At 58.9% G+C, this 24,059-nt stretch overlaps 1 protein-coding gene across 9 annotated transcripts in view; it reads right to left on the bottom strand.

Moving 5' to 3' along the window:
- LOC104474960 (ankyrin repeat and fibronectin type-III domain-containing protein 1) overlaps positions 1-24,059 on the bottom strand; it is a 233,196-nt gene that overhangs the window by 156,421 nt on the left and 52,716 nt on the right. For 7 of the 9 annotated variants that reach the window (XM_086759449.1, XM_086759443.1, XM_086759441.1 and 4 more), the window contains one exon: positions 4,368-4,561. In XM_086759449.1, the coding sequence (XP_086615575.1) occupies positions 4,368-4,440 (73 nt within the window). In that variant the 5' untranslated portion in view covers positions 4,441-4,561. Of the gene's footprint in view, positions 1-4,367; positions 4,562-21,738; positions 21,873-24,059 lie in introns of those variants that run through there. The other 2 variants (XM_086759448.1, XM_086759442.1) reach the window with 2 other exon arrangements.

Consider the following 24,059-nt stretch of genomic DNA (forward strand, 5'->3'; position numbering starts at 1 on the left):
AGAACAAATCAGCAGCCAAACCGAGGACAGAAAGCAGACCTCGGGTTTCTGCGAGCTCACACAGCCCAGCACCACGCAGCACCGCGGGGCCCGAGCGTCCGGGGACAAAAGCTCACTGAGGCTGAGAAAGCGGCGGCAGAGGACAGCCAGCGCCACGCAGAGCTGCCGCTGCCAGGATGGGGCTGACCAGATTTCATCGCAACAAAAGGGAAAATAACAAAACACAACAGGAAACGTCTCCATAATATCAGCGCTCTGCTCTTCCCCGAGCAGCTTGGACACCACACGCTTTTTTTCCCTGATCTCGTCTTCATCTCTGGAGTTTGCCCTGCCTCCCACCCCCGAGCCAAAATCACTTCTCAAAAGCCATAACAAATAAACAATAAACCATCTGGCTCAATTCCTGTAAAAATGATCAATTGTTAGCCACTGCAGCCCAAAAGGTATCTCAGCAACTCTCCCCCTCCTGCAGCCTCTTCCCAAGGCAAGATCTCTCTTCTCTGCTTGCTGAAACACCCAGCAGCTCCGGGCACGAATCACAGAACCACAGGGTGGGAAGGGAGCGTAAAAGCCCACCCAGTCCAACCCCCTGCCAGGAGCAGGGACATCTCCAACCAGATCAGGTTGCTCAGAGCCCCGGCCAACCTGGCCTGGAATGTTTCCAGGGATGGGGCATCCACCGCCTCTCTGGGCAACCTGGGCCAGTGCTCCACCACGCTTTGGTCCACGACTGCGCTAGGCCAGGGCTAGGAGGAGCAAAACGCTTCCAGAGCTTAAAATAAAAACGGCCTCAAAGTAAAAGTCAGCCACAAAGTGAGTGCAGGCCAGTTTACCCAGCAATGCTGCGGGTTTTACACGGAACGTGATGGGAGACAGGCTGGACACCGCAGCCTCAGAGCCGCTCCATCTTCCGCCTCTCCACAAAAGGGTCTCTGCCCCGAGCGCCCCGAGGTGCAGGCAGCTCACCGCGTGCCAAGCCCCGCCAGCGGATCTGACAGCACCGACCTGAAACCAGCAGAACCGAGAGGACAGGAGGGAAGCAGAGAAAGGCAGGGAGCTTCACAACGCAAACAAAGAGGCAGCCTGGAGCACAGCACTACCTGGCATCGCATCTGGGTTTTTTTCCTCCCCTGCTTTCCATTTAATAAGCTGCTGCTGCTCCTCTCCAAATGTCAGCTCACACAACGCAGGAACCGCTGTTTGAAAGCTGTGATTATTTAAGGCACAAACACGTCAATCAGAGCCCGGATCCAGACTGCCGCCACGAGACAGCATCGCTGCGGGGACGCAGCGGGAAGCGCCACGAGCCCGGCGCCGAGCCCAGGAGGAGACCCACCCAACATGCAGGAAAATCGCCCACGGAAGGAGGAACCAGCCCAGGTGCCCCCGTCCCCACCTGCCATGGCTCGGCCACGGCCTGCACCACCCTCTGTCCCCAAGGCCGTCCCTTCCCGGCCCCACGGCGTGCCCAGACGCAGCCACCCCTGCTCTGCCGCCCCACGAGAGGGAGGGCCGAGGCTGCGTGCTGCGCAAAGCCCAGCTGCCGGGGTGGAAGGGAAAGGACAGCCACCCACTGCACCCACTCCTCCACACGGGACACCTCTCCCGGGGATGAAGGAGCTGTGGTTCAAAGCCCCACAGGTCACATCTGGTCACATTTGACCTCACTGACCAGATCTGACTCATGCGGAGCCACCACGCAGGGAGCCAGGACCCTGCCTACCCCAAAAAGCTTTTCTACGTGCTGAAGGAGCTTGTTCCCGATTTCTACCAAAGTAAATCAGTGATCAATCAGTTCCCCGCTGGAACAGGCAGAAGGGGACGACCAAGAAGTCCCTGGAGAGGAAATGCCAGGGACAGGAGCAAGCCCACAGGCTGGAGGCCAACCATCCTCATCCTCTTCTGCCTTGACGCCACTCACCTCTCTGCCACCCAGAGCTACGCCCGGCAACATCAGCACTTCTAGAAGATAAAGCATCTTCTTGGGCTTGGCAATAACAATTGCTGCAAAGCCTCACTTCTTTCTGAATCTGAAACGCTGGGGAGGACACGCACCACAGGACCGCGGGGCAGCACGGACAGAGACCCGCTGCCTCTCCGGTTCTTCCTCTCTCACCACAGACGAGCTGATCCCTCAGCCGCTGTGAGCAACACAAAAGGTTTTAAGTTCAACAGAGACGCAAGATCGACACTCATCCTGCGCCACGTGCTGCTCAGCCCTCGTCCTGCCGCCCCGGCCTCGCACCCTGCCGGCAGCGCAGCCCCTGCAGCCTGAGAGCTGCCGCATCCCCGCAGGCGGGGCCAGGCCTCTCGCCCCGACCGAGGCCACCGCTGCGTGTCCCAGGGCTGGGGCGAATCCAGAGCTGTGTGTCACAGGCAAATGCTGCCAAACTCACGATCCAGGCTGCCAGAGACTGATACGATAGCCAGGCAACGTTGAGAAACGCATCCTTTTCTTTTTCCCTCCATGACAGCATGCTGATAGCCTTAATGAGCAGCTAATTAGCAGTTCCTAACTGAGTATCATGGAGCCACGAAAGCAACCTGGGAGGACCTGCACAGAAAACAACTCCTCATTCATTGATCCAGGGCTCTGGCTGTGGAGGGAGCCTTCCAGTCTCCAGGGGTGCTGATACTCCTCCTCCTCCTCCTGGCACCCTGGGCACCTCCCAGCCACGAGGAGAGCAACGCTCTGAACCCCGGCCGTGCGCAGTCCCCACACCCGTGCAGGGAGGGCGGCGCGCGGGGTTCGCTCCGTGGCACGCAGGCACGTCTGCGCTCACACGAGAGGCGGCGTTTGTGAGGAGGTTTGCCGGGGGTCTGACTCTCCCTGGGACCTCATCCCGCGGTCTTACACCAGCCTCCCACCCACTCCCTGCAGCTCCAGCACGGCTCCCTGGAAGCACCAGCACAGGGACCCGGCGGGTGGGGAATGGATGCCGCGCCCTTCACGGGGGTGCTCTCTCAAGCACAAGTCCTGCAAAGCACTTGGGTTTGCCCTCTGCCAGGAGCAGACCTCCACCATCTACTCAGGTCTGTCCTCGCAAACCACGACCCAGGAGATCCCCAGGGCTCGCAGAACATCACAAGCCGTCTTCGATTCCAAGGAACAGAGTCGCCTGCCATTACCTACCTACCCCCCAGCGTCCCAGCCCTCGTGTCCCCAGGAGACACACACACAAGCTTCCCCACAGGTCTTCCTCCCACACCGCGACCCGCTCCCGCTCTAACAATCTGACGGGCTGAAAGGACAACCAGGGGGTCCCCACGCAGCGGAGAGCAGCTGCTGGGGCATGGCCGCACAGCCAGGAGCACTGCTGCGGCGAGCGCAGGACGGGCTCAGCGACGTGCCAAGATCCCCTCCGCGCACGCCTTTTGGGAGAATTAGCAGCACCAGGATACGAAACGCAGCCTGCAGAGCATCAAAATTAATCCAGGGTTTGGGCAGCTGCTCCACTCAGCAGCTCACAGCAATCTGACTGCGAGCAGTCGAGGTTTAAAAGACATAAAAATAAAAAAAATCCAAGGGCGCTGTTCGCAGGGAGCTGTTTCATCAGTACGTTATTTGGCGCTGGATTGTCAGCCCTGGCTTGCAGGCCTTTCCAGGGCTCATAATCCCTTCCCCATCATTTTTATGGCCCCAGAGTGATTTTCTGCTGGCACCAAACACACTGAAACACTTTGGCCATCAATGAGTTTGCCGATAAACTTCCTCAGAGCAGCTGCTCCGACCATATTGGTATTTCATCGGGATCAGCACCAGAGTAGAACAACACGATAAAAACCCTCCACTGACCCGAAGGCCGACGCACACCGGCAGGCTGGGGAGCGTTCGCTCCAGCAAATCCCCACCCCAGGCCCGGACAACGGGAAGAGCACAGCGGTGCCGTTCTCTGCCGCTGCTCCCAACGGGAACCAGCCAGGAGAGCGCTGAAGCCACTTCACACCCCAGAAAAGAGGCACCGTGGTCTGTGCGGAGACCAGAGAGCCACAGAGGCAGCAGCTGACCCCAGCACAGGTGGGCAGGAGATGGAGCTCACCCAGAGGCAGAAGGCTCTGACCATCACCTCCCCACGTTGGGTGGCTTTCATGAGAAGACTCTGCTTTTTCCTCAGCATAACAGGAAAGATGGGGAGGTTTTAGGCTCAAAGAAAGGCTCAGAGAGTGGTAAAAAAACAACCAACCAACCAAACAACCACCCAAACCTCATCAAGAAGGGCTGGCTTTGGAGCAGGATAAACCCCACAAAGACTGGGATTGGATTTATTTAGTTATTTCTGCCCCTGGAGAAGCAGGAAAGGTTTGCTAGGATTTTGCAGCCCCCTGGCAGAAGAGGCGGAAGGTGGTCCCAGCACAGCGGCACTCACCAGTAGAAGGGACCGTGCAGCCTTTCTGGCGGTCGGAGGCCGAGGCCTTCTTGTAGGGCTTCTGCTCCGGCATCTCTTCCCTGTACGCCGCAGAGTCGAGGAGTGGAATCCTGCTCAGGACTGGGGACTGCGGGATGCTGGGCAGCGTCCGGGACTTCCCCAGGAGCGGCCGCTGCAGCTTTCTGTCCAGAGACCTTGAGGGGAGAAAACACAGGGCACAGCCCGTTGAGTCGGTGGGATGGCTTCTTCAAAGCAGGAGCCTGCTGTATCACACAGCGCTGCCACCGCACTGGGAACACGCGGTCCCTCCCAACACCAAACCGCACCTTCGTTTGCAAAGCTGCTGCGAGCTCAGTAAACCTTCTCCCTCCGGCAGCGTGTTTTAATTAGGATTTGCGTCTTGAGCTGCACGCCACAATCAGCACAAACAGCACACGGAGCGTTCTAGCACCCGCTCCACCTCAGAATGCACAGACAATCAGAATTCAGCAAATAAACGACGCAGAAGGTTCAGGACTGAAGTGACACAAATTCCCCCTAAGAGAGTTAAAAGCCCCACATAGCAGCGAGCATCGCCTGAGACAGCAGAATGCTTCTCATGGGGGAAACCAGGCCCCTCAGGGGGACACGTGCCACAGGGAAGGTCCAGACTGTGCCAAGACATACTCGCGCAGCAGGCACGACAGAGGTCACGAAGCTGCCACGCAACGCACAGAAACACAAGTTCAAGGTCTCTGTGGGGTCAAAACTCAACTCAAGTCTGATGATGGGGCTCCAAAGCTGCAGGGGTGACCAAGATGCAGACCAACACACTAGCAGCCTGACCACCAGCCTCCTCCTCCTCCAAAAGCCCAGAGTTTGCCGAGGAGGTTCCCTTTCTCCTGTTTCACCTCAGTGTCCCTCAAGGGATGGTCCTCAGGTGCCACCCTCGGGGATGACACCGGCCCAGGACATGCTGCAAAGATCCCAGAAATGCGATGAAAAGGAATGGAGACAGCATGGCCACGGTGCGAGGAGATGTGGAAGGATTGCCCTGTGCCCAGGGCTGCAGGCTGGGATCGCCCCGAGGTGCAGCCCCGTCCCCGTTGTCACAAAGCCCCACTTCAGGGTGACCGAGCTCCTCGGCACCCTCCGACGGGGCTCAGCAAACGGCCCCTGCTCGCACAAGGTTGTTCCCCAGCCTCATACTGAATAGTACAAAACCTTCAAATTTCCATCCAAATTCCAGTTCTTAGCTGGTTTATGCTCACGTGTTCATGTGCCAACGAGACCTTCAGCTTAAATAATTATTCTCCCTCTCTGATGTTTGCTCTCGTGATTAATTTCCATTACGCCGCAGCCACAGCCCCTTTTGGCCTGCATTCTCCTAGGCTGATTAAGGCAGGTTCTGTCAGCCTCCTCTCACAAAATGAGCTTTCCCCCTCTTGCTTGCTCTCCCTCCAGCTCAGACCCAGCATTTTCACGCTGAGGGTGGTGGAGCACTGTCCCAGGGTGCCCAGAGAGGCGGTGGATGCCCCATCCCTGGAAACATTCCAGGCCAGGTTGGCCGGGGCTCTGAGGAACCTGATCTGGTTGGAGATGTCCCTGCTCCTGGCAGGGGGTTGGACTGGGTGGGCTTTAACGCTCCCTTCCCACCCAAACTATTCCCTGATTCTACGATTCTCCACCCGTCCCAGAGCATCACGCAGAGCTGAGCTCCCGGTGCGGATGGCAAGGCGAGCGCTCTGCCTCCCCGCACACAACAGCACTACGTTTTATCCTATTTCCACCGCGCTGGACCTCAGGGTCAGGCAGGGAGAGTCTACCATGCGAAAGCTGCTGACCCTCGGCGGCTGCGGTCACCGCTATGTTTATGATGATCGGTTTTTCACTCCCGTTACAAACACGACAGCAGCTCCCGACTGGTGTTGGCGTCTGATGTAACGCAGAGGCCAGCAGCGGCCCAGGGGCTGGGGCAGAGCGGTGGCACCGCGCAGCGATCTCCTGTGTGATGGTAACGCACCCGGCGCACGGCAACAGCCGGGCAGCGCTCGGGGAGAGGACAGGAGCCAGGGGCTCACCGTTGGGGCCTCTTACCCCAACCCTCAAAGACATGCCCGTCAGAGCAGGGACGGGGACCGCGCTTCGACATTTAGATTCAGAAATTTGTTCGTTTCTGCACTAATTGCATACCCCCCGGGTTCCCAGGCGACGCTGCTCCGTCGCGCAGAGCTGTCGCCCAGCGCAGGGACGGCCCCGCCGGAGCACAGCGCCAGCCCGCCCACTCTGAGCCCCACGCTCCTCTTGCAGCCACGTGCAAACAAGCCATGCCAGGAGGTACAAAGCCCAAATTAGCATCCCGAGTCGTTTCTATTTCGGTAAAACGTATGTGCCGCTCACTGCAACACGCTCCACCGGCACAGGACAACAGGGATGCAACACCACATCGCTGTGCTGCGTAAAGGAGTCCCAGGCTCTGGTGGAGTTCAAACCCTTCCCTTTTTCCCCGTGTGTAAATCTCAGTGCTTCAAACGCACCTGCGCACAGCTCCGTCACCTGCAGAACGGCATTAGCGTCTTAAGCGCTCCCATCCCTCTGTGCCCGCAGTGCCGCTCACACAAATCACACGGGGAGCCGGAACAGAAGAATTCCCACCCTTAGAGGAGCAATTTTTAAGTTGTGTAGCTGCAGACAATGATTTATAGCAGAAAAGAGCAAAGCGACTGGAAACCTGAAATTCAAACCCAAACTCCCAAGCAAACCCCAGCTCTCTGGATCTGCCATCCCACGTAACTCCGGAGGCCTCAGCAGCAGCCGCCAGCCACCGGGAAGCCCAGTCGCCACTCCGTACGCTTCCCAAGCGGGCTCCGCAGCCAGGCGTTACCGAGGTGCCACGTCCCAGCAGTGAGGGTCCCTGACGGAGGGTAAAGCTCAATTAGGAGCCGTAATCAACGCTGCTCCAGCCTAGATTCAGCCGCTGATCAGAGTTTTGGTGGAAAGGAGAGTACATAATCAAGTCTTGACAACAGTGGAAAAACCCTTCCAGCTGCGCACGAGAGCTCAGGCAGGAGCACGGTGACAGCTCCATCGCTTCCAGTCGGCAGCCCGATGGGGACATGTGAAATCAGTCACCAGGGCCAGGTCCCCTGCCACCAGCCCTGGGGCACGCACTGGGTGCGAGCCCAGCAGACTGTTCCGGCATTCCCCACCCACGCCGCAGCCCGTGACACCCAGGGCCGGGGCGCTGCTTCCCCAGGCTTTAGCAATAGGCTACCAGAAATAGCCGCTGCGACAAAACAAGGTGGCTGTACCCAAAGGACATGCCGTGCCCGGTGCCTTCCCCATGGTGATGTCTTTAGCAGATGGCTCCTCCATCACCCCAGGGAAAGAGAGGGGAAGGGCGGAGCGGAGATAGAGGGAAGGGAAGGACAGAGGAAAGGTTCATTCAGGTTGAACTGGGGAAAGCCAGATCCTGCATCCCTCCGGCAAGCACCTGCACACCCCCCAGCCCGTCCTACCCACTTACTGCCGTATGGGAGAACTTGCTCTCCAGAGGTCTCTTCCCAGCCCAGCCTGAAGGCTCAGTTTAGTCTCATTTTGAAAGAGAGAGGACAGAGTCTCCACCTAACCCAGGGGAAGGATGGAGTCACTACACCAGCCACAGCAGAAATCCAGCAACACAGCAGAGACAGCAACAAGGAGGGAAAACTAACCCTAATCCCACTACTCACCCAATCATAGAATCACAGAAGGGTTTGGGTGGGAAGGGAGCGTAAAAGCCCACTCAGTCCAACCCCCTGCCAGGAGCAGGGACATCTCCAACCAGATCAGGTTGCTCAGAGCCCCGGCCAACCTGGCCTGGAATGTTTCCAGGGATGGAGCATCCACCGCCTCTCTGGGCAACCTGGGACAGTGCTCCACCACCCTCAGTGTGAAAAATGTCTTCCTTACGTCCAGTCTGAATCTGCCTCCCTCTGTTTTAAAACCATAGAATCACAGAATGGTTTGGGTTGGAAGGGACCTTCAAAGGTCATCTAGTCCAACCCCCCTTCAAGGAGCAGGGATATCCCCAACCAGATCAGGTGACCCCTGACCCCCAAGACCCCTCGTCCTGTCACACCAGGCCCTGCTGAAGAGTCTCTCCCCACCTTTCCCACCAGCCCCCTTTAGGCACTGGGAGCCGCTCTCAGGTCTCCCCGGAGCCTCCTCTTCTGCAGGCTGAACAGCCCCAGCTCTCTCAGCCTGGCCTCACAGCAGAGCTGTTCCAGCCCTCCCATCATCTGCGTGGCCTCCTCTGGACCCTCTCCAACAGCTCCACGTCCTTCTGATGTTGGGGGCTCCAGAGCTGTGGCTTGGTCACAGCCATACACCCCAACACACGAGGCCATTTCCAAGCTCTGAGGGGGACAAAACATGTCCTGAAGAGTTCACAGCCCCCAAAGGCAAATAAGGATTCAAAAAAAACTCATGGAGAAGCTAAACAGCGGCTTCTCCTCCTGCAGGACCACACAGCGTTTCAAAGGAAGCTTGTAAAGCTGAAGGCTTGGGGAAGAAAGCCAAACGAGGTACTGAGATCAGCCCGGGACTGAGGGAGGGTGGCAGAGCAAGGGGCCAGGAGAGCCCGGTTGTTGCAAAGGGACACCACTCCCAGACCTTCCCAGCCGCCGGCCGCTCCTGTCTGTAACACGCTGCTCAGCCTGCTCTCCAAGAGGTGTAACTTAGCAACCTGATCTTAAAAACCCCGTAAAGGTTGCAGCTGGATTCAGGAAAATGAGGGATGCTACAAAACAGGAGGTGCAATTACCCCCTGCAGCCCTCTCTGTGCTGGGGCAAGGACAGACGCGCCTCTGCTCGGTGACGAGGGCGCGGGCAGCGTGTGCCCGAACTGCAGCCCGAACTGCACGGCCTCTTACCACAAGGAATGTCTGCAAAACTGAAAAAAACAAATGAGCAATCCACCATCCATTCCCTGAAATAGCTTGCAGAGACCCAGCTAGGTGTAAGGTGACAGGCACAGGGGGACAACACCCATTCCAAAGTGCTCGCAGCCCCAGAAGGCAAATAAGGATTAAAAAAAATAAAAAATTTGAGAAGCCATGGCAGGAGGAGGTTTCCTGGCAGTGCTCAGCTCCGCAGTGCAGGATTCATCTTTTCCTGCCATCCCCTGGAGCCTCACCCCGCTCTCTGACCGGGCCCAGGGCAGAGCCTGCTCCCGCGGGAAGCAGCCCGGAGCAGAGCGGGACCGCGGCCATCCCACCGGCCACCCCACCCCTGCGGGCCCTGGCCAGCCCCGCTCCTGGAGCCCGAGGTGAGGCCCAGCCATGCCTCCAACAGCCCAGGAGCATACAACACAACATCCGCCTGCAGCTGGTTCTGCAGGGGCAAGGAAGCAGCAGGAGGGGGCTGCAAGTGCCTTAGGAGCCTTTTCTGGACAGAAGCACAAGGTGAGAGCAGCAGCAGCTTCTGGGATGCAAATGTGCATGGTCCAAAGCCCAGCGCCGCGGCAGGGCCCCACGGAGGGCAAAGGGGATGGCACAGCAGTGGGGAAGCCTAGAGGAGCGATACCACCGGGTAAAATACAGGCTGGCCTCGAAAAGCAGAGCCCAAGGATTTAGGAAGAGCATAAACCTCACAGGGCATCCACGTGTGTTGGAATCACCATCACTTGCTCTGAAAACCTTACCAACTGCTAGCAGTCACCAGTACGTTTCCAGTGACCCTGTGAACTGCAAAGCCAGAGGAAACCACTGAGAAACCTTCCCTTCACGTTCAAGAAACACTCAGACAGAAAATCTTCTTTCCTCACTGCCCGGTATACGTACCTGAGCTAACGGTTCAGCAGCCAGCACAGGAGCCGCAGACCCACACCAGTTCTCACGTCCCGGGAGCGAGCGGTGACAGCCCACCGCGTCCTTGTAGCAGGACCTCCCGGCACAGAGCCACGTTTTCACCGGGAGAGGGGAGCGGCCGACCCCGCCGAGGGAGGCCACCATTTTCACAGAGAAGCCTGGGCGCGGCCGCACGGACAGCCGAGCCCTGTGCGGTCACCTCCCACCCTGCACAGCCCATCGCAAGGTGCCGCTGCCGTGTCCTCCCCCGTTCCCAAGAACATCCCTGGAGCAGGAGAAGTTCAGACAGTCCTGGTCCTGCACTGGGGACCCTGCAGCCATGCTCTGTTCCCTTTTAACCGTTAAAGAGGAGCAGCAACCCCTCGTGCTGCCTGCGCGGAGCGCAGCTGGTACCCCCGTGCAGAAGTTCAGCCGCGCAACGTCTCCCCCTCCCCAGTTCCAGCCGAGCCTCCACAAAACCGTCCTCATGCTGTCAGAAGGTAACAGGGGCTGACAGCTGAACGCAGAGCATCTTCTGTTCGGCTGTGAAACGGCTCCAAAGGAAAACACACCCCAAACCAGCATTCAGCTTGCAAGTTCAGAAAAAGAAAAAAAAACAAACCCACAGCCGTGTGAAGCTACAAAAACACCTTCCCGAGCTCAGCTGTGAGCCGGGAAATGCCATGATTCCCACCAGCTGGTCTGCAAAAGCTGCTCCTCCTGCATCTCCCCAGCAGCAGGGGCCATCGCCCAGGCACCGAACCAAAAACCGCCCGGCACCAGGGAAGCGACTGCTCCCGTCCCTGCCAAACCGCCCTGCAACGGGACGGGAGAGGCGGGCTGGGGGGAGCGCAGGAGACAAGGGCGCGCACCCCGCGAGCCAGGAAACGCAGGGAGGGCCTCAGCAAAACGTTTCAGAAGAGCTGCTTGGAGGAGACGCATTCAGCACCCATCGCTCCTTGGAGCCCCGCCGCACCCCGGGCCCCAGCCCTGCTCCCAGCACCCACCCTGCCGGGCTAGGGGCCAATTACCGAATTTCCCAGAAAAAGGCCAAGTCTTTTTCGTGGCAGCAGCTGCCTGCCCAGCTCCGAGTGCTCCGGTGTGCCACAGCCGGTGCCGTACCCGGCGACCGCCGACACCACCAGCAGCCTCTCGCCCACCGGGCATTTAGGCGCTAAAGACCAACGGCCGCTCTGCTGGCACACACCTCCGGCACCACCAGCACCATCCCGGCAGCCCGAGCCGGTCAACAAGCAAAGCCATCCCCGGCCGGCCAGCCTCACACACCGCTTCAGGGAAACAGGATTAAAAAATGCCAACGTTTCACATACACAGTTTTGAAAAAGAAAAGGAAATACTTTGGGTCAGCCAGTGCTGTTCGTTTAATCAAAGTATGCTGGATTCTTCATTAAAAGAACCTTTTTTGCCAGCTCAGCTGCAGGCAGCGAATCAAACCCCCAGCCCGTGGGGGCCTCACCGCTGCCCACCTTGCCCCAGCCAGACCCAGACACGCTCCATCCCTGCGATGCCGCAAGACCGTCCCCCTCCAGGTCCCGCAGGTGAGGACAACCCTTGGCACCCTCTTGTCCACCAGCTACGCTGAGCTGCACACCGTGAGGAGAGCGAAGCTGGCTCTGGGCGCTCGGGAGGGCTCTGGCAGAGATGCCCGGACCTGCTGGAGTCATGTTTCCTCAACAAAGCCCAAAGACAGAAAGTCCCCAGGGCCAGAAACACTTATGGAGTGTGAACATTTATCCTGCTTGCGGAGTTCTCTCTGATAAATGGGGAAAGAGGGCAGATGAAGGTGAACACGTGAATCCCGGCACAACGGCAGAGCGGCGAGCATCCTCCCTCCGGCAGCTGGAGAGGTGACCTGCATCCTCAGGGACCAGCGTCGCAAACGCCCCAGGGTCCCCACGCCTGTAGCCCAGTTCTGCCATCCAGACGCCTGCGAAGCCAAGAGGGCCAAAGGCACCCAGGATGCTCCGTGAGGAACACAAAAACCTCACGGGCCGAGAAAGAGGGCTGAGGCTGCCCTCCTCACTTACTAACAGAGTATTTCAGACGAAGAGGAAGCTCACCTAAAGGTCTTGCACACCAAAACTCAGCTCACAGGCAGGGTGACGGAGACACAGAAATGACTCAGAAACGCGGCCGAGGTAGGCGAGGGACAGCGAAGCGTGAGGGACACAGCCTGTGTGTGGGACACAGCCGCTGCGCAACGGGCATGTTAAGAGGACAAACTGTCCCGGAGAAGAGCAATGCAGCTCCTCGTCTTAAATATCAAACCCTTCAGTGTCACGCCATCGTTAACCACATGCTGATGGTCAAAGGTGGGGAAAGCAGAGCTGAGAAGGGGCTACGCGACCTGCCAAAGGCTGGGGCACAGCAAAAACCTCCCAGCTCCCGGCTTCGCAAGATGCTGAACCACAAACCTTGTGCCCCAGCTCCCGCTTTTCTTTTTTTCTTCTCCTGTTTGCCCTTGAAAAAGTTCAGAGACAAAAGCTAATGAAGCGCAAGAAACACACAAGCATCCTGGCTCAAATTTTCAAAGGTTGGCTAGCTTGCAAGATCAATACGTAACTGCCGCCTTCACATTCGCAAACACCCTTCAGGGAGGAAGGAAGGGGCTCCAGGGTGATGCCCAGCGCCCTGCGCTCAGCACCCTGCACCAGCCCTAAATCACCGAGGCAGGGCCGGAGCCGACGCCCCCTTCACCGCTGCCCCCAGCACAGCCCAGCCCCCTGCCAGGGATGTCCACCAGCCGCACGGCCAAACTCCGGATCCCGTTCCCAGTCCCATGACACGGGGCTGGCCTCCCCCGTTGCTTCAAAATCCGAGTCACACAACGGAGGAGACAAAGAGCAGCTGAGATCATCTTGGAAAGGACGCTGCTGCTCCTGACAAACACCGGGGAGACGCTTCAGGCATGAACGCTACGTGCTCCGGCACAGAAAGCGTAAAGACACTGGAGACATCTGTCAGGACCGCTCGGTTTGTTTAAATCCCATAATTTCTTCCAGCATGACCAAGTTTTCCAGCACTTGAGGCTAACAATAGCAAAGCTGGCCTATCTCCAACTGCTAACCCCAGTAAAAATAATTATTTCATATGTTTTGGGGGTTTTCATTTTCCTCTGAAGCACCTGAACACTGGTAGCACAAGAGGCAGGTCACCACCACGGCTGGACAGACAAGCCTGCCCAACAAGGCAGATTTTTAAGCTCCCAAGGTGTCGCAGGAGCATCCCTAAAAAAAAAAAAAAAAAAGGCTTTCGGTGAAGGAGTAACGGATGCCGTGAGGAGCCAGGAGCAGAGCTTTGGCAAGGGCAGGACTCCTCGCGTTGGCCTCTGCTGTCTCGGGCTGGGGGGGTTCATGCATTCTATCTGTCTTTGAGAAAGAGCAAGGAGCAAACAGCCCAAAACCAGCGGGGAGGAAGCCCACCCCCGGTCTGCGCAGCAGGGCGTTGATCAGCCCCAGGCTCAGGAGAGCGGCCCAGCCGCGGGGCGCGGAGGCCGGGCAGGAGCAGTCGGGCTCAGGTTTGGGTTTCCTCTGAGGCAGGCTGAGGCCTCGGCCCCAGCCGGACACAGTCACCAGCACGGCCAGCGAGAAACCGTCCTGCAGCGCTGGGCGCAGGTCCGTCCCACGGGGTGCAAGGGAAGCGAAGCCCAAACTCATCCCGTCTCTGAGGAAGAGGTCGGGCGCAGCTTCAGCCCTCTGAGCAATTTCAGCTCAGCAGCCGCAGGGGAAGGCAGGGATGGGCTCTGCCACGGGAAGCACATCCCTGCTGCTGCCCCTCAGGAGAGAACGCAGCCCCCAAAATCCTCAGCTTGAATGAGCTCCCGCTCTTCCCACCTCTCTCTGGAAAAGATGGAGATTAAAAGCCAGCATTGCTGCTCACTTCAGAGCTCCGAAATGCAGGCACCGGGGCCGTGAACCAACGCCGGCCGGCTGAAACCCACTCCTCCAGCGCCTCTCCTCTCCGCAGCGACCTCTGCGCTCTCCTGTCCTCCCTGCACGGCCACCTGTCCCCAGTCGAGCCGCCCCACAAGGGGTTAACAGCACCGTTAGCACAAATTGCTTTTACGCTTGGGTCACAGGAGATCTTTTCTGCGTGTGTTCACCGATAATGTTCTACCGGCTGCTGGGCGGTTCGTGCAGGAGCAGGCTGCAGCCGGCCGCACCGGAGATGGCGGGAGGGCGAAACCCTAAGCAGGTCCAGCCCAGCCAGCAACAGGCAGGGCATCTCCTCAGCTGCAAACCTGCCCGGGATAAAACCGGCCTGTGCTCCTTGCAAGTACAAACGTGATGTCGTTTTAACGCCTTTGGAAGGTCATCTCTGGAGATTTCCATAACATGCACCAGCACAGAGGCCTTCCATTACCTACATTTTACCCATTTGTTCTTTAAAGCAACAGAAAAATGCGCTGCAGCTTTCCCATTTTTCCAGAAGCATGGATTTGCAGCCAAAAAAAAAGCCGTAGCAGAGGTGGTCACCTGAATTCTGCGCAGGGCCCTGAGCAGCCGGTGGGCGCAGACACCAGTCCCGGTGGCTCCCGAGCAGCCGGCACCCGTGGAAGCACGTGGGTGCTCCGGGCAGCGGTGCCTGCACCCGGGGGGCTGCCTCAGGCGGGGGCAAGGGCTGGGGCTCTGCTCTGTGCCCCCCCCAAGCAGCTGCCAAGGCTGGCTAACCAGAAGGAGCTGCTTGGATCCGCCTGCATTCCTTCCCATGAAAAAATGCAAAATAAAAATAGTTTGCATAAATTTGTATAATTGCCAGCTATTCCTAGAGGAGAAAACACAGAAGTTGGAAAAAAAAAACCCGGGGGCTGCCCCGCGCAGGGCAAACAGGGACAACCTCTGCTCAGAGACCTTCCCTCGCCAGCCACCGCTTTTATTAGCAGCCGTTAAAATTCCTGTCTGCCGTCTGAAATCACTTCCTTCCCCCTCTCCGCGCGCGGGTCCCGGTGCGTATTGCCGGTGCTTGTTTCCTACCTGCACGCCCACCCGCTGTGACTCAGTGCCAAAACAGCGGTGAGTTGGGAACCAAACAGTCTTTCTAGCAACCGTGACTCACCAGCCAAGCCTTGCTGCTGAAGGAGTCGTTTTCTGTAGTCATGCTACACATGTAATTCCCCTTAATACCAGTATAACTTCCCCTTCCTCCCACCACCCCATCCACCTGCCATTCCAAAATAAAGGATGACTCTCTTCCGCCTAACCCAGGCTTTGCCTCGTGCAGAAAACAGCCAGCTGCCAACCCCCTCTCCATCCCAGAGATGGGCATTTAGAGGAGGCCAGGAGCCAGACTCAAAGGAAGCACCGGGCGCAAACCACGCCACTTGGCTGTAGGTGCAAGAGCATCTTAACTGGGCGCCGTAACTGGAAACACGCCCAGGCGTCGCACGGAAACCTCCGTGGAGAACCAGCATGAGCTGGGTTCTGGTGCAGAGGCCCCTTGCGAACACAGCTTCAACGGGAAGAGAGGGTTCTTCTCCGTGCTGCTCCCCAAGCCCCCTCCTGACAGACCACAGCTGCCGGGACGCAAACCACGGGGGAGAGCGATGCTGAAAAGCCTCTTTGGGTTTACCACGCAAAGCCCAGGCAGCTCATCCAGCAACACCAGCTAAATGTCATTTCCTCCCGCGGCACCGGCACTCTGCTCACAGAACAGACCCGCTTACGTCTGACAGCCGTCATCTTTGTGTGACACCGGGGACGCAGCACCGGCGCAGCCCGGGAAGAGCTGACGCAGAGGAGAGGGGAGGCAGACCCGGTCCTTCACCTCCCCGCGTGCCACCAGCATAGCTGCGACGGGCGAGAGCCGCACGGCACCGGTCGCCCCAACAGCCACAACCGCGCAACGCCGTGCCGGAGCGGGAGGGAAAGAGCAGCAGCAGCGCTCGGGATTTCAAAGCGGCTTCACCCAAAAGCACACGAGCTGCACTCGAGGACGGCCACCAGCCATCCAGCTGCGGGACTCGAGAGCGCCCTGCGACCGCCGAGCTCCCTGGCCAAGCATCTCTCCAGCTGAGAGAGGGTGAACTTTCCAGCTCCGGTTCCTAACGCCCTCTCTCCCTGCGCGGCCATGCAAACAGTACCAGTTAAACTGGGAAGATGCCGAGCATCTGCTGCCTGTTCCAGTTAACAGGATTAACGGGCACTCAGCACTTCTGCATCGCACGCCGCGGTCTGAGTCACTAACACTGGATTTAGGACTCTATTTCCAGCTCAGCCTGGTTGGGCACCAGCACAGAGCACTTCCACGCGGTAGCAACGGACACTAATTTTTTTTAATAGGTTACAATGATCTGTTGCAACAAAACTGCAAATCCACGCACCTATATGCATTTTCCTGCTGGACTCCCAGCAGGCAAGGAAGCTGTCAGTGCTGGGAAGTTTGAAACACAAGTACTGCAATCTCCTTACTGACGAATTTCAGGTGGAAACTTCTCACTTGACCCAAAACACTTCCACTTCTTACTTGTTTTCTCTTTTAAAATGCCGCTATCTTGCCATATTGACGCGCCATTTGGAAGCAGAAAGGTTTTGCTCAAAACATGTCAAAAATAAAGCAGGAAAAGTCAGTCAAGCTATCAGCCATAGAATCACAGAATTGGGTCGGAAGGAATCATTAAAGCCCACCCAGTCCAACCCCCTGCCAGGAGCAGGGACATCACCAACCTGATCAGGTTGCTCACAGCCCCGGCCAACCTGGCCTGGAATGTTTCCAGGGATGGGGCATCCACCGCCTCGCTGGGCAACCTGGGCCAGTGTTTACACCCTCAGCGTAAAAAAAATTTTATTTTTTTACAAATGTTTTTTCACACATTTGAGAGCTCCACAGAGCCCCTCAGAGCTGCCCCTTTGGGAGCAAGTTTTACCACATGTTAAAAACCGCTCACCGGCTCAAACTGCTGGATGCAGTACGTGGGAAAAATGGTCCGTGCACCTTTGTGAGACGAAATGCTGCGGGTGGGTGCACAAGACAGCCCCGAGCACCCAGCGAGGCCGGCAGACAAGCGGAGGCTCCCCGGAGCTGCAGGCACTGCGTCGCCTTTCTGCGCACCCCAACCGCCTTCTCGCTCCGTCCTTCCACCTCGCAGCTCCTAGAGGTCTTTAAAACAGCCAGCATCAACTAAAAACCCCTGGGCTGGGACTCCAGCGAGCCCAGTCCCCAGCACCGTGTCAGACGTGATGTCTGTAACTCGGTGCCGCTGCGATCACCTCAGGACGGTGCCCGAGGCAGTCACGCTCCAGCAATGGGAACTCTTGCAAGGCTCTGGAGGTGGAAGGCCTGCTGCCATTTTTATCTGCCTCACGCTGCGTGCAGCTAACGCAGGATTTGTTCCTTCAGTGCGGTTTTCCAGCCCCAAAACTTGCCAGTTCCTCCTCTTCCCCATCACGACCACGTGCATGAACACAGACGTGCTGCCAGAGCTGACGAGATATTTTTAAGCACCCAAAAACAACCAAGCACAACCCTGCCAGGAAAACATTGCCCACTACCCCTCCCTGCTCACCCACCTCGGAGCCATCAAACCACACAGCGAGGAACGTCCGAACCTCTCACCAGATCCCCATCCTCCCAGAACAGGATTCCCATCCTCCCAGTATCGCTGCAAGCGCCCGGGATCTCAGCCCCGGACCCTGCCAGGCCAGGTCGCCGCTGAGCAGCCTTGGCTGAAAGCAGCAGCCAGGAAAGGTGCCAGCCTGCTTCTGAAAAGTCCACCTCGCCCTGGACCCTTCCCCGGCATGGTCACAGCAGAGCCGGGCCGTTTGCTCAGCCCAGTTACAAGACAACAGCCTTCCTCTATTTTCTGATCCTCTTTCAAAAGCTGCAGGAACCCAAAATTAGTTGTCCAGACCCTTCAGTTTAAAAATAGCTCACTAAAGAGAGAAGTTATTCCCTACAACCTGCCCTTTCCCTTCACCACTCCTCTGTGCCGGAAGCAGATCCTCTCTGTCTCTCCTGCCAACACGCGGAGCGCTGGGGGTGAGCACCTCGAGGCTGGCACCGTGAGATAAAACACAGAACAAAACCCCCAACCCTCAGCGAGCACCTCCGGCCCCTCCGGCACGCTGCTCACGGACGGGCACCCGCACCCAGCGCTGCAGGGAAACCAACCCCCGCAGTGATCCAGGCCTTCGTCCCGCGCAAAGCAGTGCGGCTCTGCGCCAGTCAGGCTGAGCCTTTGGTTCACCCATCAACGCTTCTGCTAGATCAGAAAAAAGTTACTGCAAATCAATCACTTCCACACTTCTCCTGATGGGCTCCGGCCGGGACGTTTACGCTCGATCACTACCACCAGCAGCAGCCGCAGGTTGGGGACGCCGACCCCCAGCTTGTCACAGATGGAGCACCTCCACCCCCGGAGATCTGCCTGTCCCACCGGTTTAATAACGTGGGGCAGCCACGACGCAGCCCTGTGCCACAGGGCACGGCTGAGCAGGAGGGCACGGGGCGCGTCGGAGGCCGAAGAGCTCCTGCGAACACCACTCGGCAAACAACAGCACCTGAAGGTGAGGAGAGATGATGCCACTGCTGGGCTTCTCTTCTCCACACAATTTGAGCCCACAAGTTCCAAACCCAGCAGACACACTGAACCCCCCTCGTACGCGCTGCTTTATCTGGGGGAGTCGTTTGAAAATGCAGGCACTTTACTTAAAACCAGAACACACCTTCTAATACCCATTAGGTGCTGTGAGAACGCATGGGACCGCTATTTTTAGAATTTAATAATTCCAGTCAGAGCATCCTCCTCACTGAGGACCTGCCCACGCGTGTTCGCTGCCGTCCCAGGGGACAACAGGGCTCTGGCGAGCGCAGCGGGAGCCCAGTCGCCCTGAGCCGTGCGAAGGCCAGGGCTGCAGCCAGGGTCTGTCAGACACCACACTGCTGAGCTGGGGATGCAGGACCTCCAGTACCTCCACGCACACGGACACGTGGGGTCTCAGCACCTTATTTCCTCGCTTTGTTTGCTCACATGAGCATGAAGAAATGAAATAAAACCAGAAAGCTGGTCAGCAGAGCTAGAAAAAGCACTGTGTAGAGAAAGGACAGGGTCAGACAGGGCAGCAGCTGCTTTTCGCTTGCTTTCAGATCCCAGCCACGAAGTGTTCAGCTTTCTGGGTGCCAGCAGCCAGTTCAGCTCGGGTCAGTGGTCTCAGCTGGGGCTTCCCGGTGTACAGGCATCGCGGTGCGGGGAGACCAGGCAATCCCTCAAGTAGCTGGGATGAAAAGCGACACTGATTTCAGCAGCATCCCATGCTTCAATCAACACTTATTTTTACTTCCATAATCAGCCACGTGCAATCAAGGGAACAGGCTCAGCATCTGCAGGTGCCCGGGAGCTCTGTGCTGTGGTCAGGGGCACTGGGAACACCGGCAATGCGCTGGGAGGAGCCGCCCGGTGCAGGGGGAAAAACACGTTAAGGGGCAGGGAGAGCGCGGCTCTCAGCACCTTGAGCTTGGCCAGGCTGGTGCCTTCCAGGCGCGTGGAGAAACCTCTGCTCAGGGGAACCACCTCCACCAGCCCCACACGGAGCAGAGCTTCAGCGTGCGGCAGCCGACGGCCGGGGCTGACACACAGTGAGCCCCACTCCTGCGCGAGGGAAGCGCTCAAACATGTCCATAGCCAGCATCCCCCCAGGAAACTTGGTACGTGAGCTACACGCCAGCAACGCCACTTCTGTGACTGATGCCCCAGAGCCAGGAAGGTACTGTGACATCTCTCATTACATGGGAAACCATCAACTCGCCCCAAAACACAAGGTCCAGGACCGCAGCACCCTGTGCACAGGGGATCGAAAGGCTGTGGAGCCCCAGGGACATCTCCTCATCTCCCTCGTGCCTGAGACGTGGCACCTGCACGCTCCCCACGCGGCGCTCGCCTGCACGCCAGCAAGCCCCAGGGACGTGCCACGTTCAGCAGCGCCCGGAGAGCCGGCCTTCCTCACGCCCAGCTCCGCGCTGGCACAGCAAAAACCTGAGCACAGACACCAGGGCTTCTGTCCGCAATGCCCAGAAAGAGCAGAGCAAAGTCCCAGGCTCAGCCACATTATGTTTCTGCGTTTCTGGAGAAACCGTGCCGTGCTTTAAGCGACCAGGGAAGAGGCAACCATCTCCTGTAGCCACTGAGCACAGAGAGGAGACAACAACAGCACGTCACATCTCACCATCTCAGCAGCAATGCTGGGAGCAGTGGGAGGGGGCCCCAGCAACAGACCTCCAACTTCTTTTTAGCCTGCAGATACTTCAGTGACCCCACAGAGTAAGAGATGCCCAAGAACCAGGGAAGGAGCTGAGTGGATATCTCGGTGCCACTTTTTCCCTTCCACGTGCTCCCACATGGACCTGCGCCCCTCCAGAAGCAGGGAGGCTCCGTGTGCAGGTCAGCAGGAGGGTGTGGGGACACACGCGGCCCAGGCTGGTAACCCTCTGCCCTGCCACGAGCCCTCAGAGAGGGGAAAAGCCCAGAGCAGCACCAAGTGCCACCACGTCCTACGAGCTGCTCCTAACATCCAAGGAGAGAGAGAAGTCACTCAGGCACAGACCAGTTTTCTTAATTGCAATAACTGAACTGCAGTAACTGGAACATTTCCAGGGATGGGGCATCTGCCCAGAGAGGTGGTGGGTGCCCCATCCCTGGAAACGCTCCAGGCCAGGTTGGCCGGGGCTCTGAGCAACCTGATCTGGTTGGAGATGTCCCTGCTCCTTGCAGGGGGGTTGGACTGGCGCTCCCTTCCCACTCAAACCCTTCTGTCACTCTATGAACTGTGTTTACACTGCACAGCAAGGATGTGTGCACCCTACAGCTGGGGCTGGCCTTGCCGCCTCCCGCCGTGACCCTGAGCACCCAAACGGCGGCACGCTTCCAGGGGATTCCCAGTCAGCCCAACGCCACCCCTCCCCATCCCCAGCGCATTCCCCTTATCAATCCGCACCCCAAACGAGCTGAGGATGAACCCCGTTGCCCATCTGCCCAGAGGAGCCCCCTCGCCATTGCACCCTGTCCCCACGCACGACAGACACAGCTCCTCCCTGCCCGGCCGCTGGGTACCAGGAGGCTCCATCAGCACCAAGCACACACGGGCTTTCAGCTCCACCCGTGAAGCCACTGCTGGCTGCCTGTGCCGTCGGGGACTTTGCAGGCGGCAGCACGAGGGGCAGAGGGAGGGAAGGACAGCTGCAGTACGACAACCTCACTACCAGAACAGAGAGACAGCGCAGCGGCACAACACAGCAAGCAGAGGACGGAGGCAAGCAGGCACACGTGCCCCCTGTCACCTAGCAGATGTCCGAGACGTACCGCTGACATCTGCGGTGTGCCCTGGGCAGGAGGGCGGAAGCCGGGACACGGAGCCTGCTGGAGATGTCCCACAGCAATGGGCTGCTCAGGAGCCCCAGAAAGGACGGAGGTGATGCTCCCAGAGCCCTTGGCTTGCTCCCAGCCCCAGGAGAGGTCAAGGCAAAGCAAAGCACCAAGGACTGCATCTCCTACCCCACAGCCCCCCAGGCACACACAGAGGCACCAGGACAGACAGGCCACTGCCACCCCATACCTGCACTCGGTGACGCTACAGCAACAGCTCCCGCTCCGCCGGCCCCGCCACCTGGAGCGCAGCTCCGTCCTCGATTTCCTCAGGCTGAAGTACTCCGTCAGCTTCCCAAACGAAGCCATGGCCCCCGCAGCGTCCGACTGCGCGCCCGCCTGCGTCCCTGGGCACCGGTCCCACCGCACGCTCACGCATGCTACACCCTGGCTGTCCCCGCTGCCCCGCGCGTTCCGTCGGCCCGCTGGACTGAGAAGGGAGCACTGGAGGTCGGAGACAGCGCAAGAGAGGAGAAGTTTTGCCAGGAATTACTCGTTGGACAGTCCACAGCGCGCTCCACATCGATCCCTCAGGTTTGGAGGGTAGGAAGCCCTGTCTCCCTGAGCCAGCCGTAGGCGCTGGGCTGCACGAGAGCAGCTGGCATCTGCACACTTATTGCGATGCTGCAGGGCTGAATTAAGAGGGGAAAAAAATAAAAATAACGCCCGCTGGAAAGGATCCCTCAGCAGCGACGGCACAGGTCTGCAAGCCCCCGCGGCAAGCGGCCCCTTGGCAGGTGAGCGAGCTGGCCCAGGGTGGCTGTGGTAGCCCTCAGCCGGGCGAGGGGATGCTGTCTGGATCAGAAGGAGATGAGAAACCCCGAGAAATCCGCTGTTCAGATGAATTTCCAAAGAGTCCGTTCTTACAGCACACGGAGACCAGCGCAATCGGTGGAGAGGATCCTCGCTTGCTCTCGCAGCTATTCAGAGTTCACCAGCGTTCCTCCCGCCCTGTTTTCCAACGCAGAAGGCATCCCTTAGTCTCCAGCAGCACCTACCTAACGCGATTTTCCAGCTGTCACCAAACACCTGAGCGTAAGGAGAGGGACAGACGTTGCAAGCGCGCGAGCCTGATGCGGTTAGCGGTCACCCGGCGGGCTCCGCTCCCCGAGCGCCAGCGGAGCCCTTCCCCAGCACGCAGAGGTTACAGGGGTGCGGCCAGCCCGAAAGGAAACCCGACTGCCAAGCCTCCCCTGGTCGGGAGCACTCGTCTCTGCGTCCTCAGTGCCTGACGCCAACTGGGAGGAGGAAAAACAAGGGCTTCAAAAAAATAATCGTGCTCCAGCCCCACGGAGCAAAGGCAGATTAAGCCAGTGAAGCACGTCCAGGGGAAGGGGGGTCTGACGGCGACTCAGCCGTGCCGAGAGACCCTCGAGGAGACAGCAGTGAAAACCAGCAGCAACTGGCAGAGCAGCAAGCTACCTGCACGTCCTCTCGGTCCCTCCGGTGTGGATGCCATGTTCAAAAATAAACAAAAAAGCATCCATCGCTATTTCCCCGCTTAGAGCCAGCAGCCGCAAGCAGCCTGCTCACAACCAGGGACGACCATCCGCCGCCGAAAAGCCGCTGTGCGCCTCGCCGAGCCCCGCTTCCCTCCTCCCTTATTTTCTTCCTTTTCCTCCAGCTCTGGTTCAGCTTCCCGCTCCGAATTAAATGTGTGGAGCAGCCGGGTACGCCCCGCAGCCCACGGCCACCCGGGCGGCCACCCGCCCCCATCGCCCTCAGAGCGACCGTCACCAACCGTCACCGTCCCCGCCTGGGGTTCTTGGAGGGGGGGCGGTTTTAATTTGTTTGAAGCATCTCTGCTCCCTGCCTCCCCGCTCCGGGTGCTGACACTCATCCCAGGAAAACAGCGAAATCCTGCGCACAAAGCGAGGGGCTGGTGATGCGCCGGCGGGGGACCCACGGCCACGGGGGACCCCGCCAGCCCCTCCGCCGGGCGGGTACGCGCTCCCCCAGCGCCTTCCGCCTCCCGCTCGCTCGCACATCGGGAGGGGGGAGCTTGGGCTCGGTCCCCTCTCGCAGCTGGGGAAAACAAAGCTGCGTACCTGCTGCTCCGCACAGCCACCCCCTTGCCTCCCACCTTCTCGCTCCGCTGGGCTCCACCGCTGCCGGGGAGGGGTCCGGGTCGCTTCCTAAAAACCAACGCGTTAGCGCAGAGAGGGCTGTGCGAGCATCCGCTGGCTGGCTGCGTCGGGCGCAGCGCCAGCCGGTAACTCTGCCACCCCGCTTATCGCCCCTCGGCTCCCCGTTACCGCTCGCCGTGAAACGCAACCCGCCAAAGGAGGTCAGAGGAGCCGGAGGGGAGCGATGGGCGCTCTGCAGAGGCGGCGGAAAAGCGGCCGAGCGGGAGGGGGACAACGCCTGATTCCCTGCCATGGGGCAGGGCGGAACGGCGGCCCTTGCAGAGGTTAAGGCACACGGACACCTCGGGAGGAGGGCAGCAGCGGGACCGGCAGAGACCATGTTGTCTGCTCCCGAGCTGTGCAGAGACAACAGGAGAGGATGAGG

The sequence above is a fragment of the Chlamydotis macqueenii genome, chromosome 15, assembly GCF_036417535.1.
Source record: "Chlamydotis macqueenii isolate bChlMac1 chromosome 15, bChlMac1.mat, whole genome shotgun sequence".
Taxonomy (NCBI): Eukaryota; Metazoa; Chordata; class Aves; order Otidiformes; family Otididae; genus Chlamydotis; species Chlamydotis macqueenii.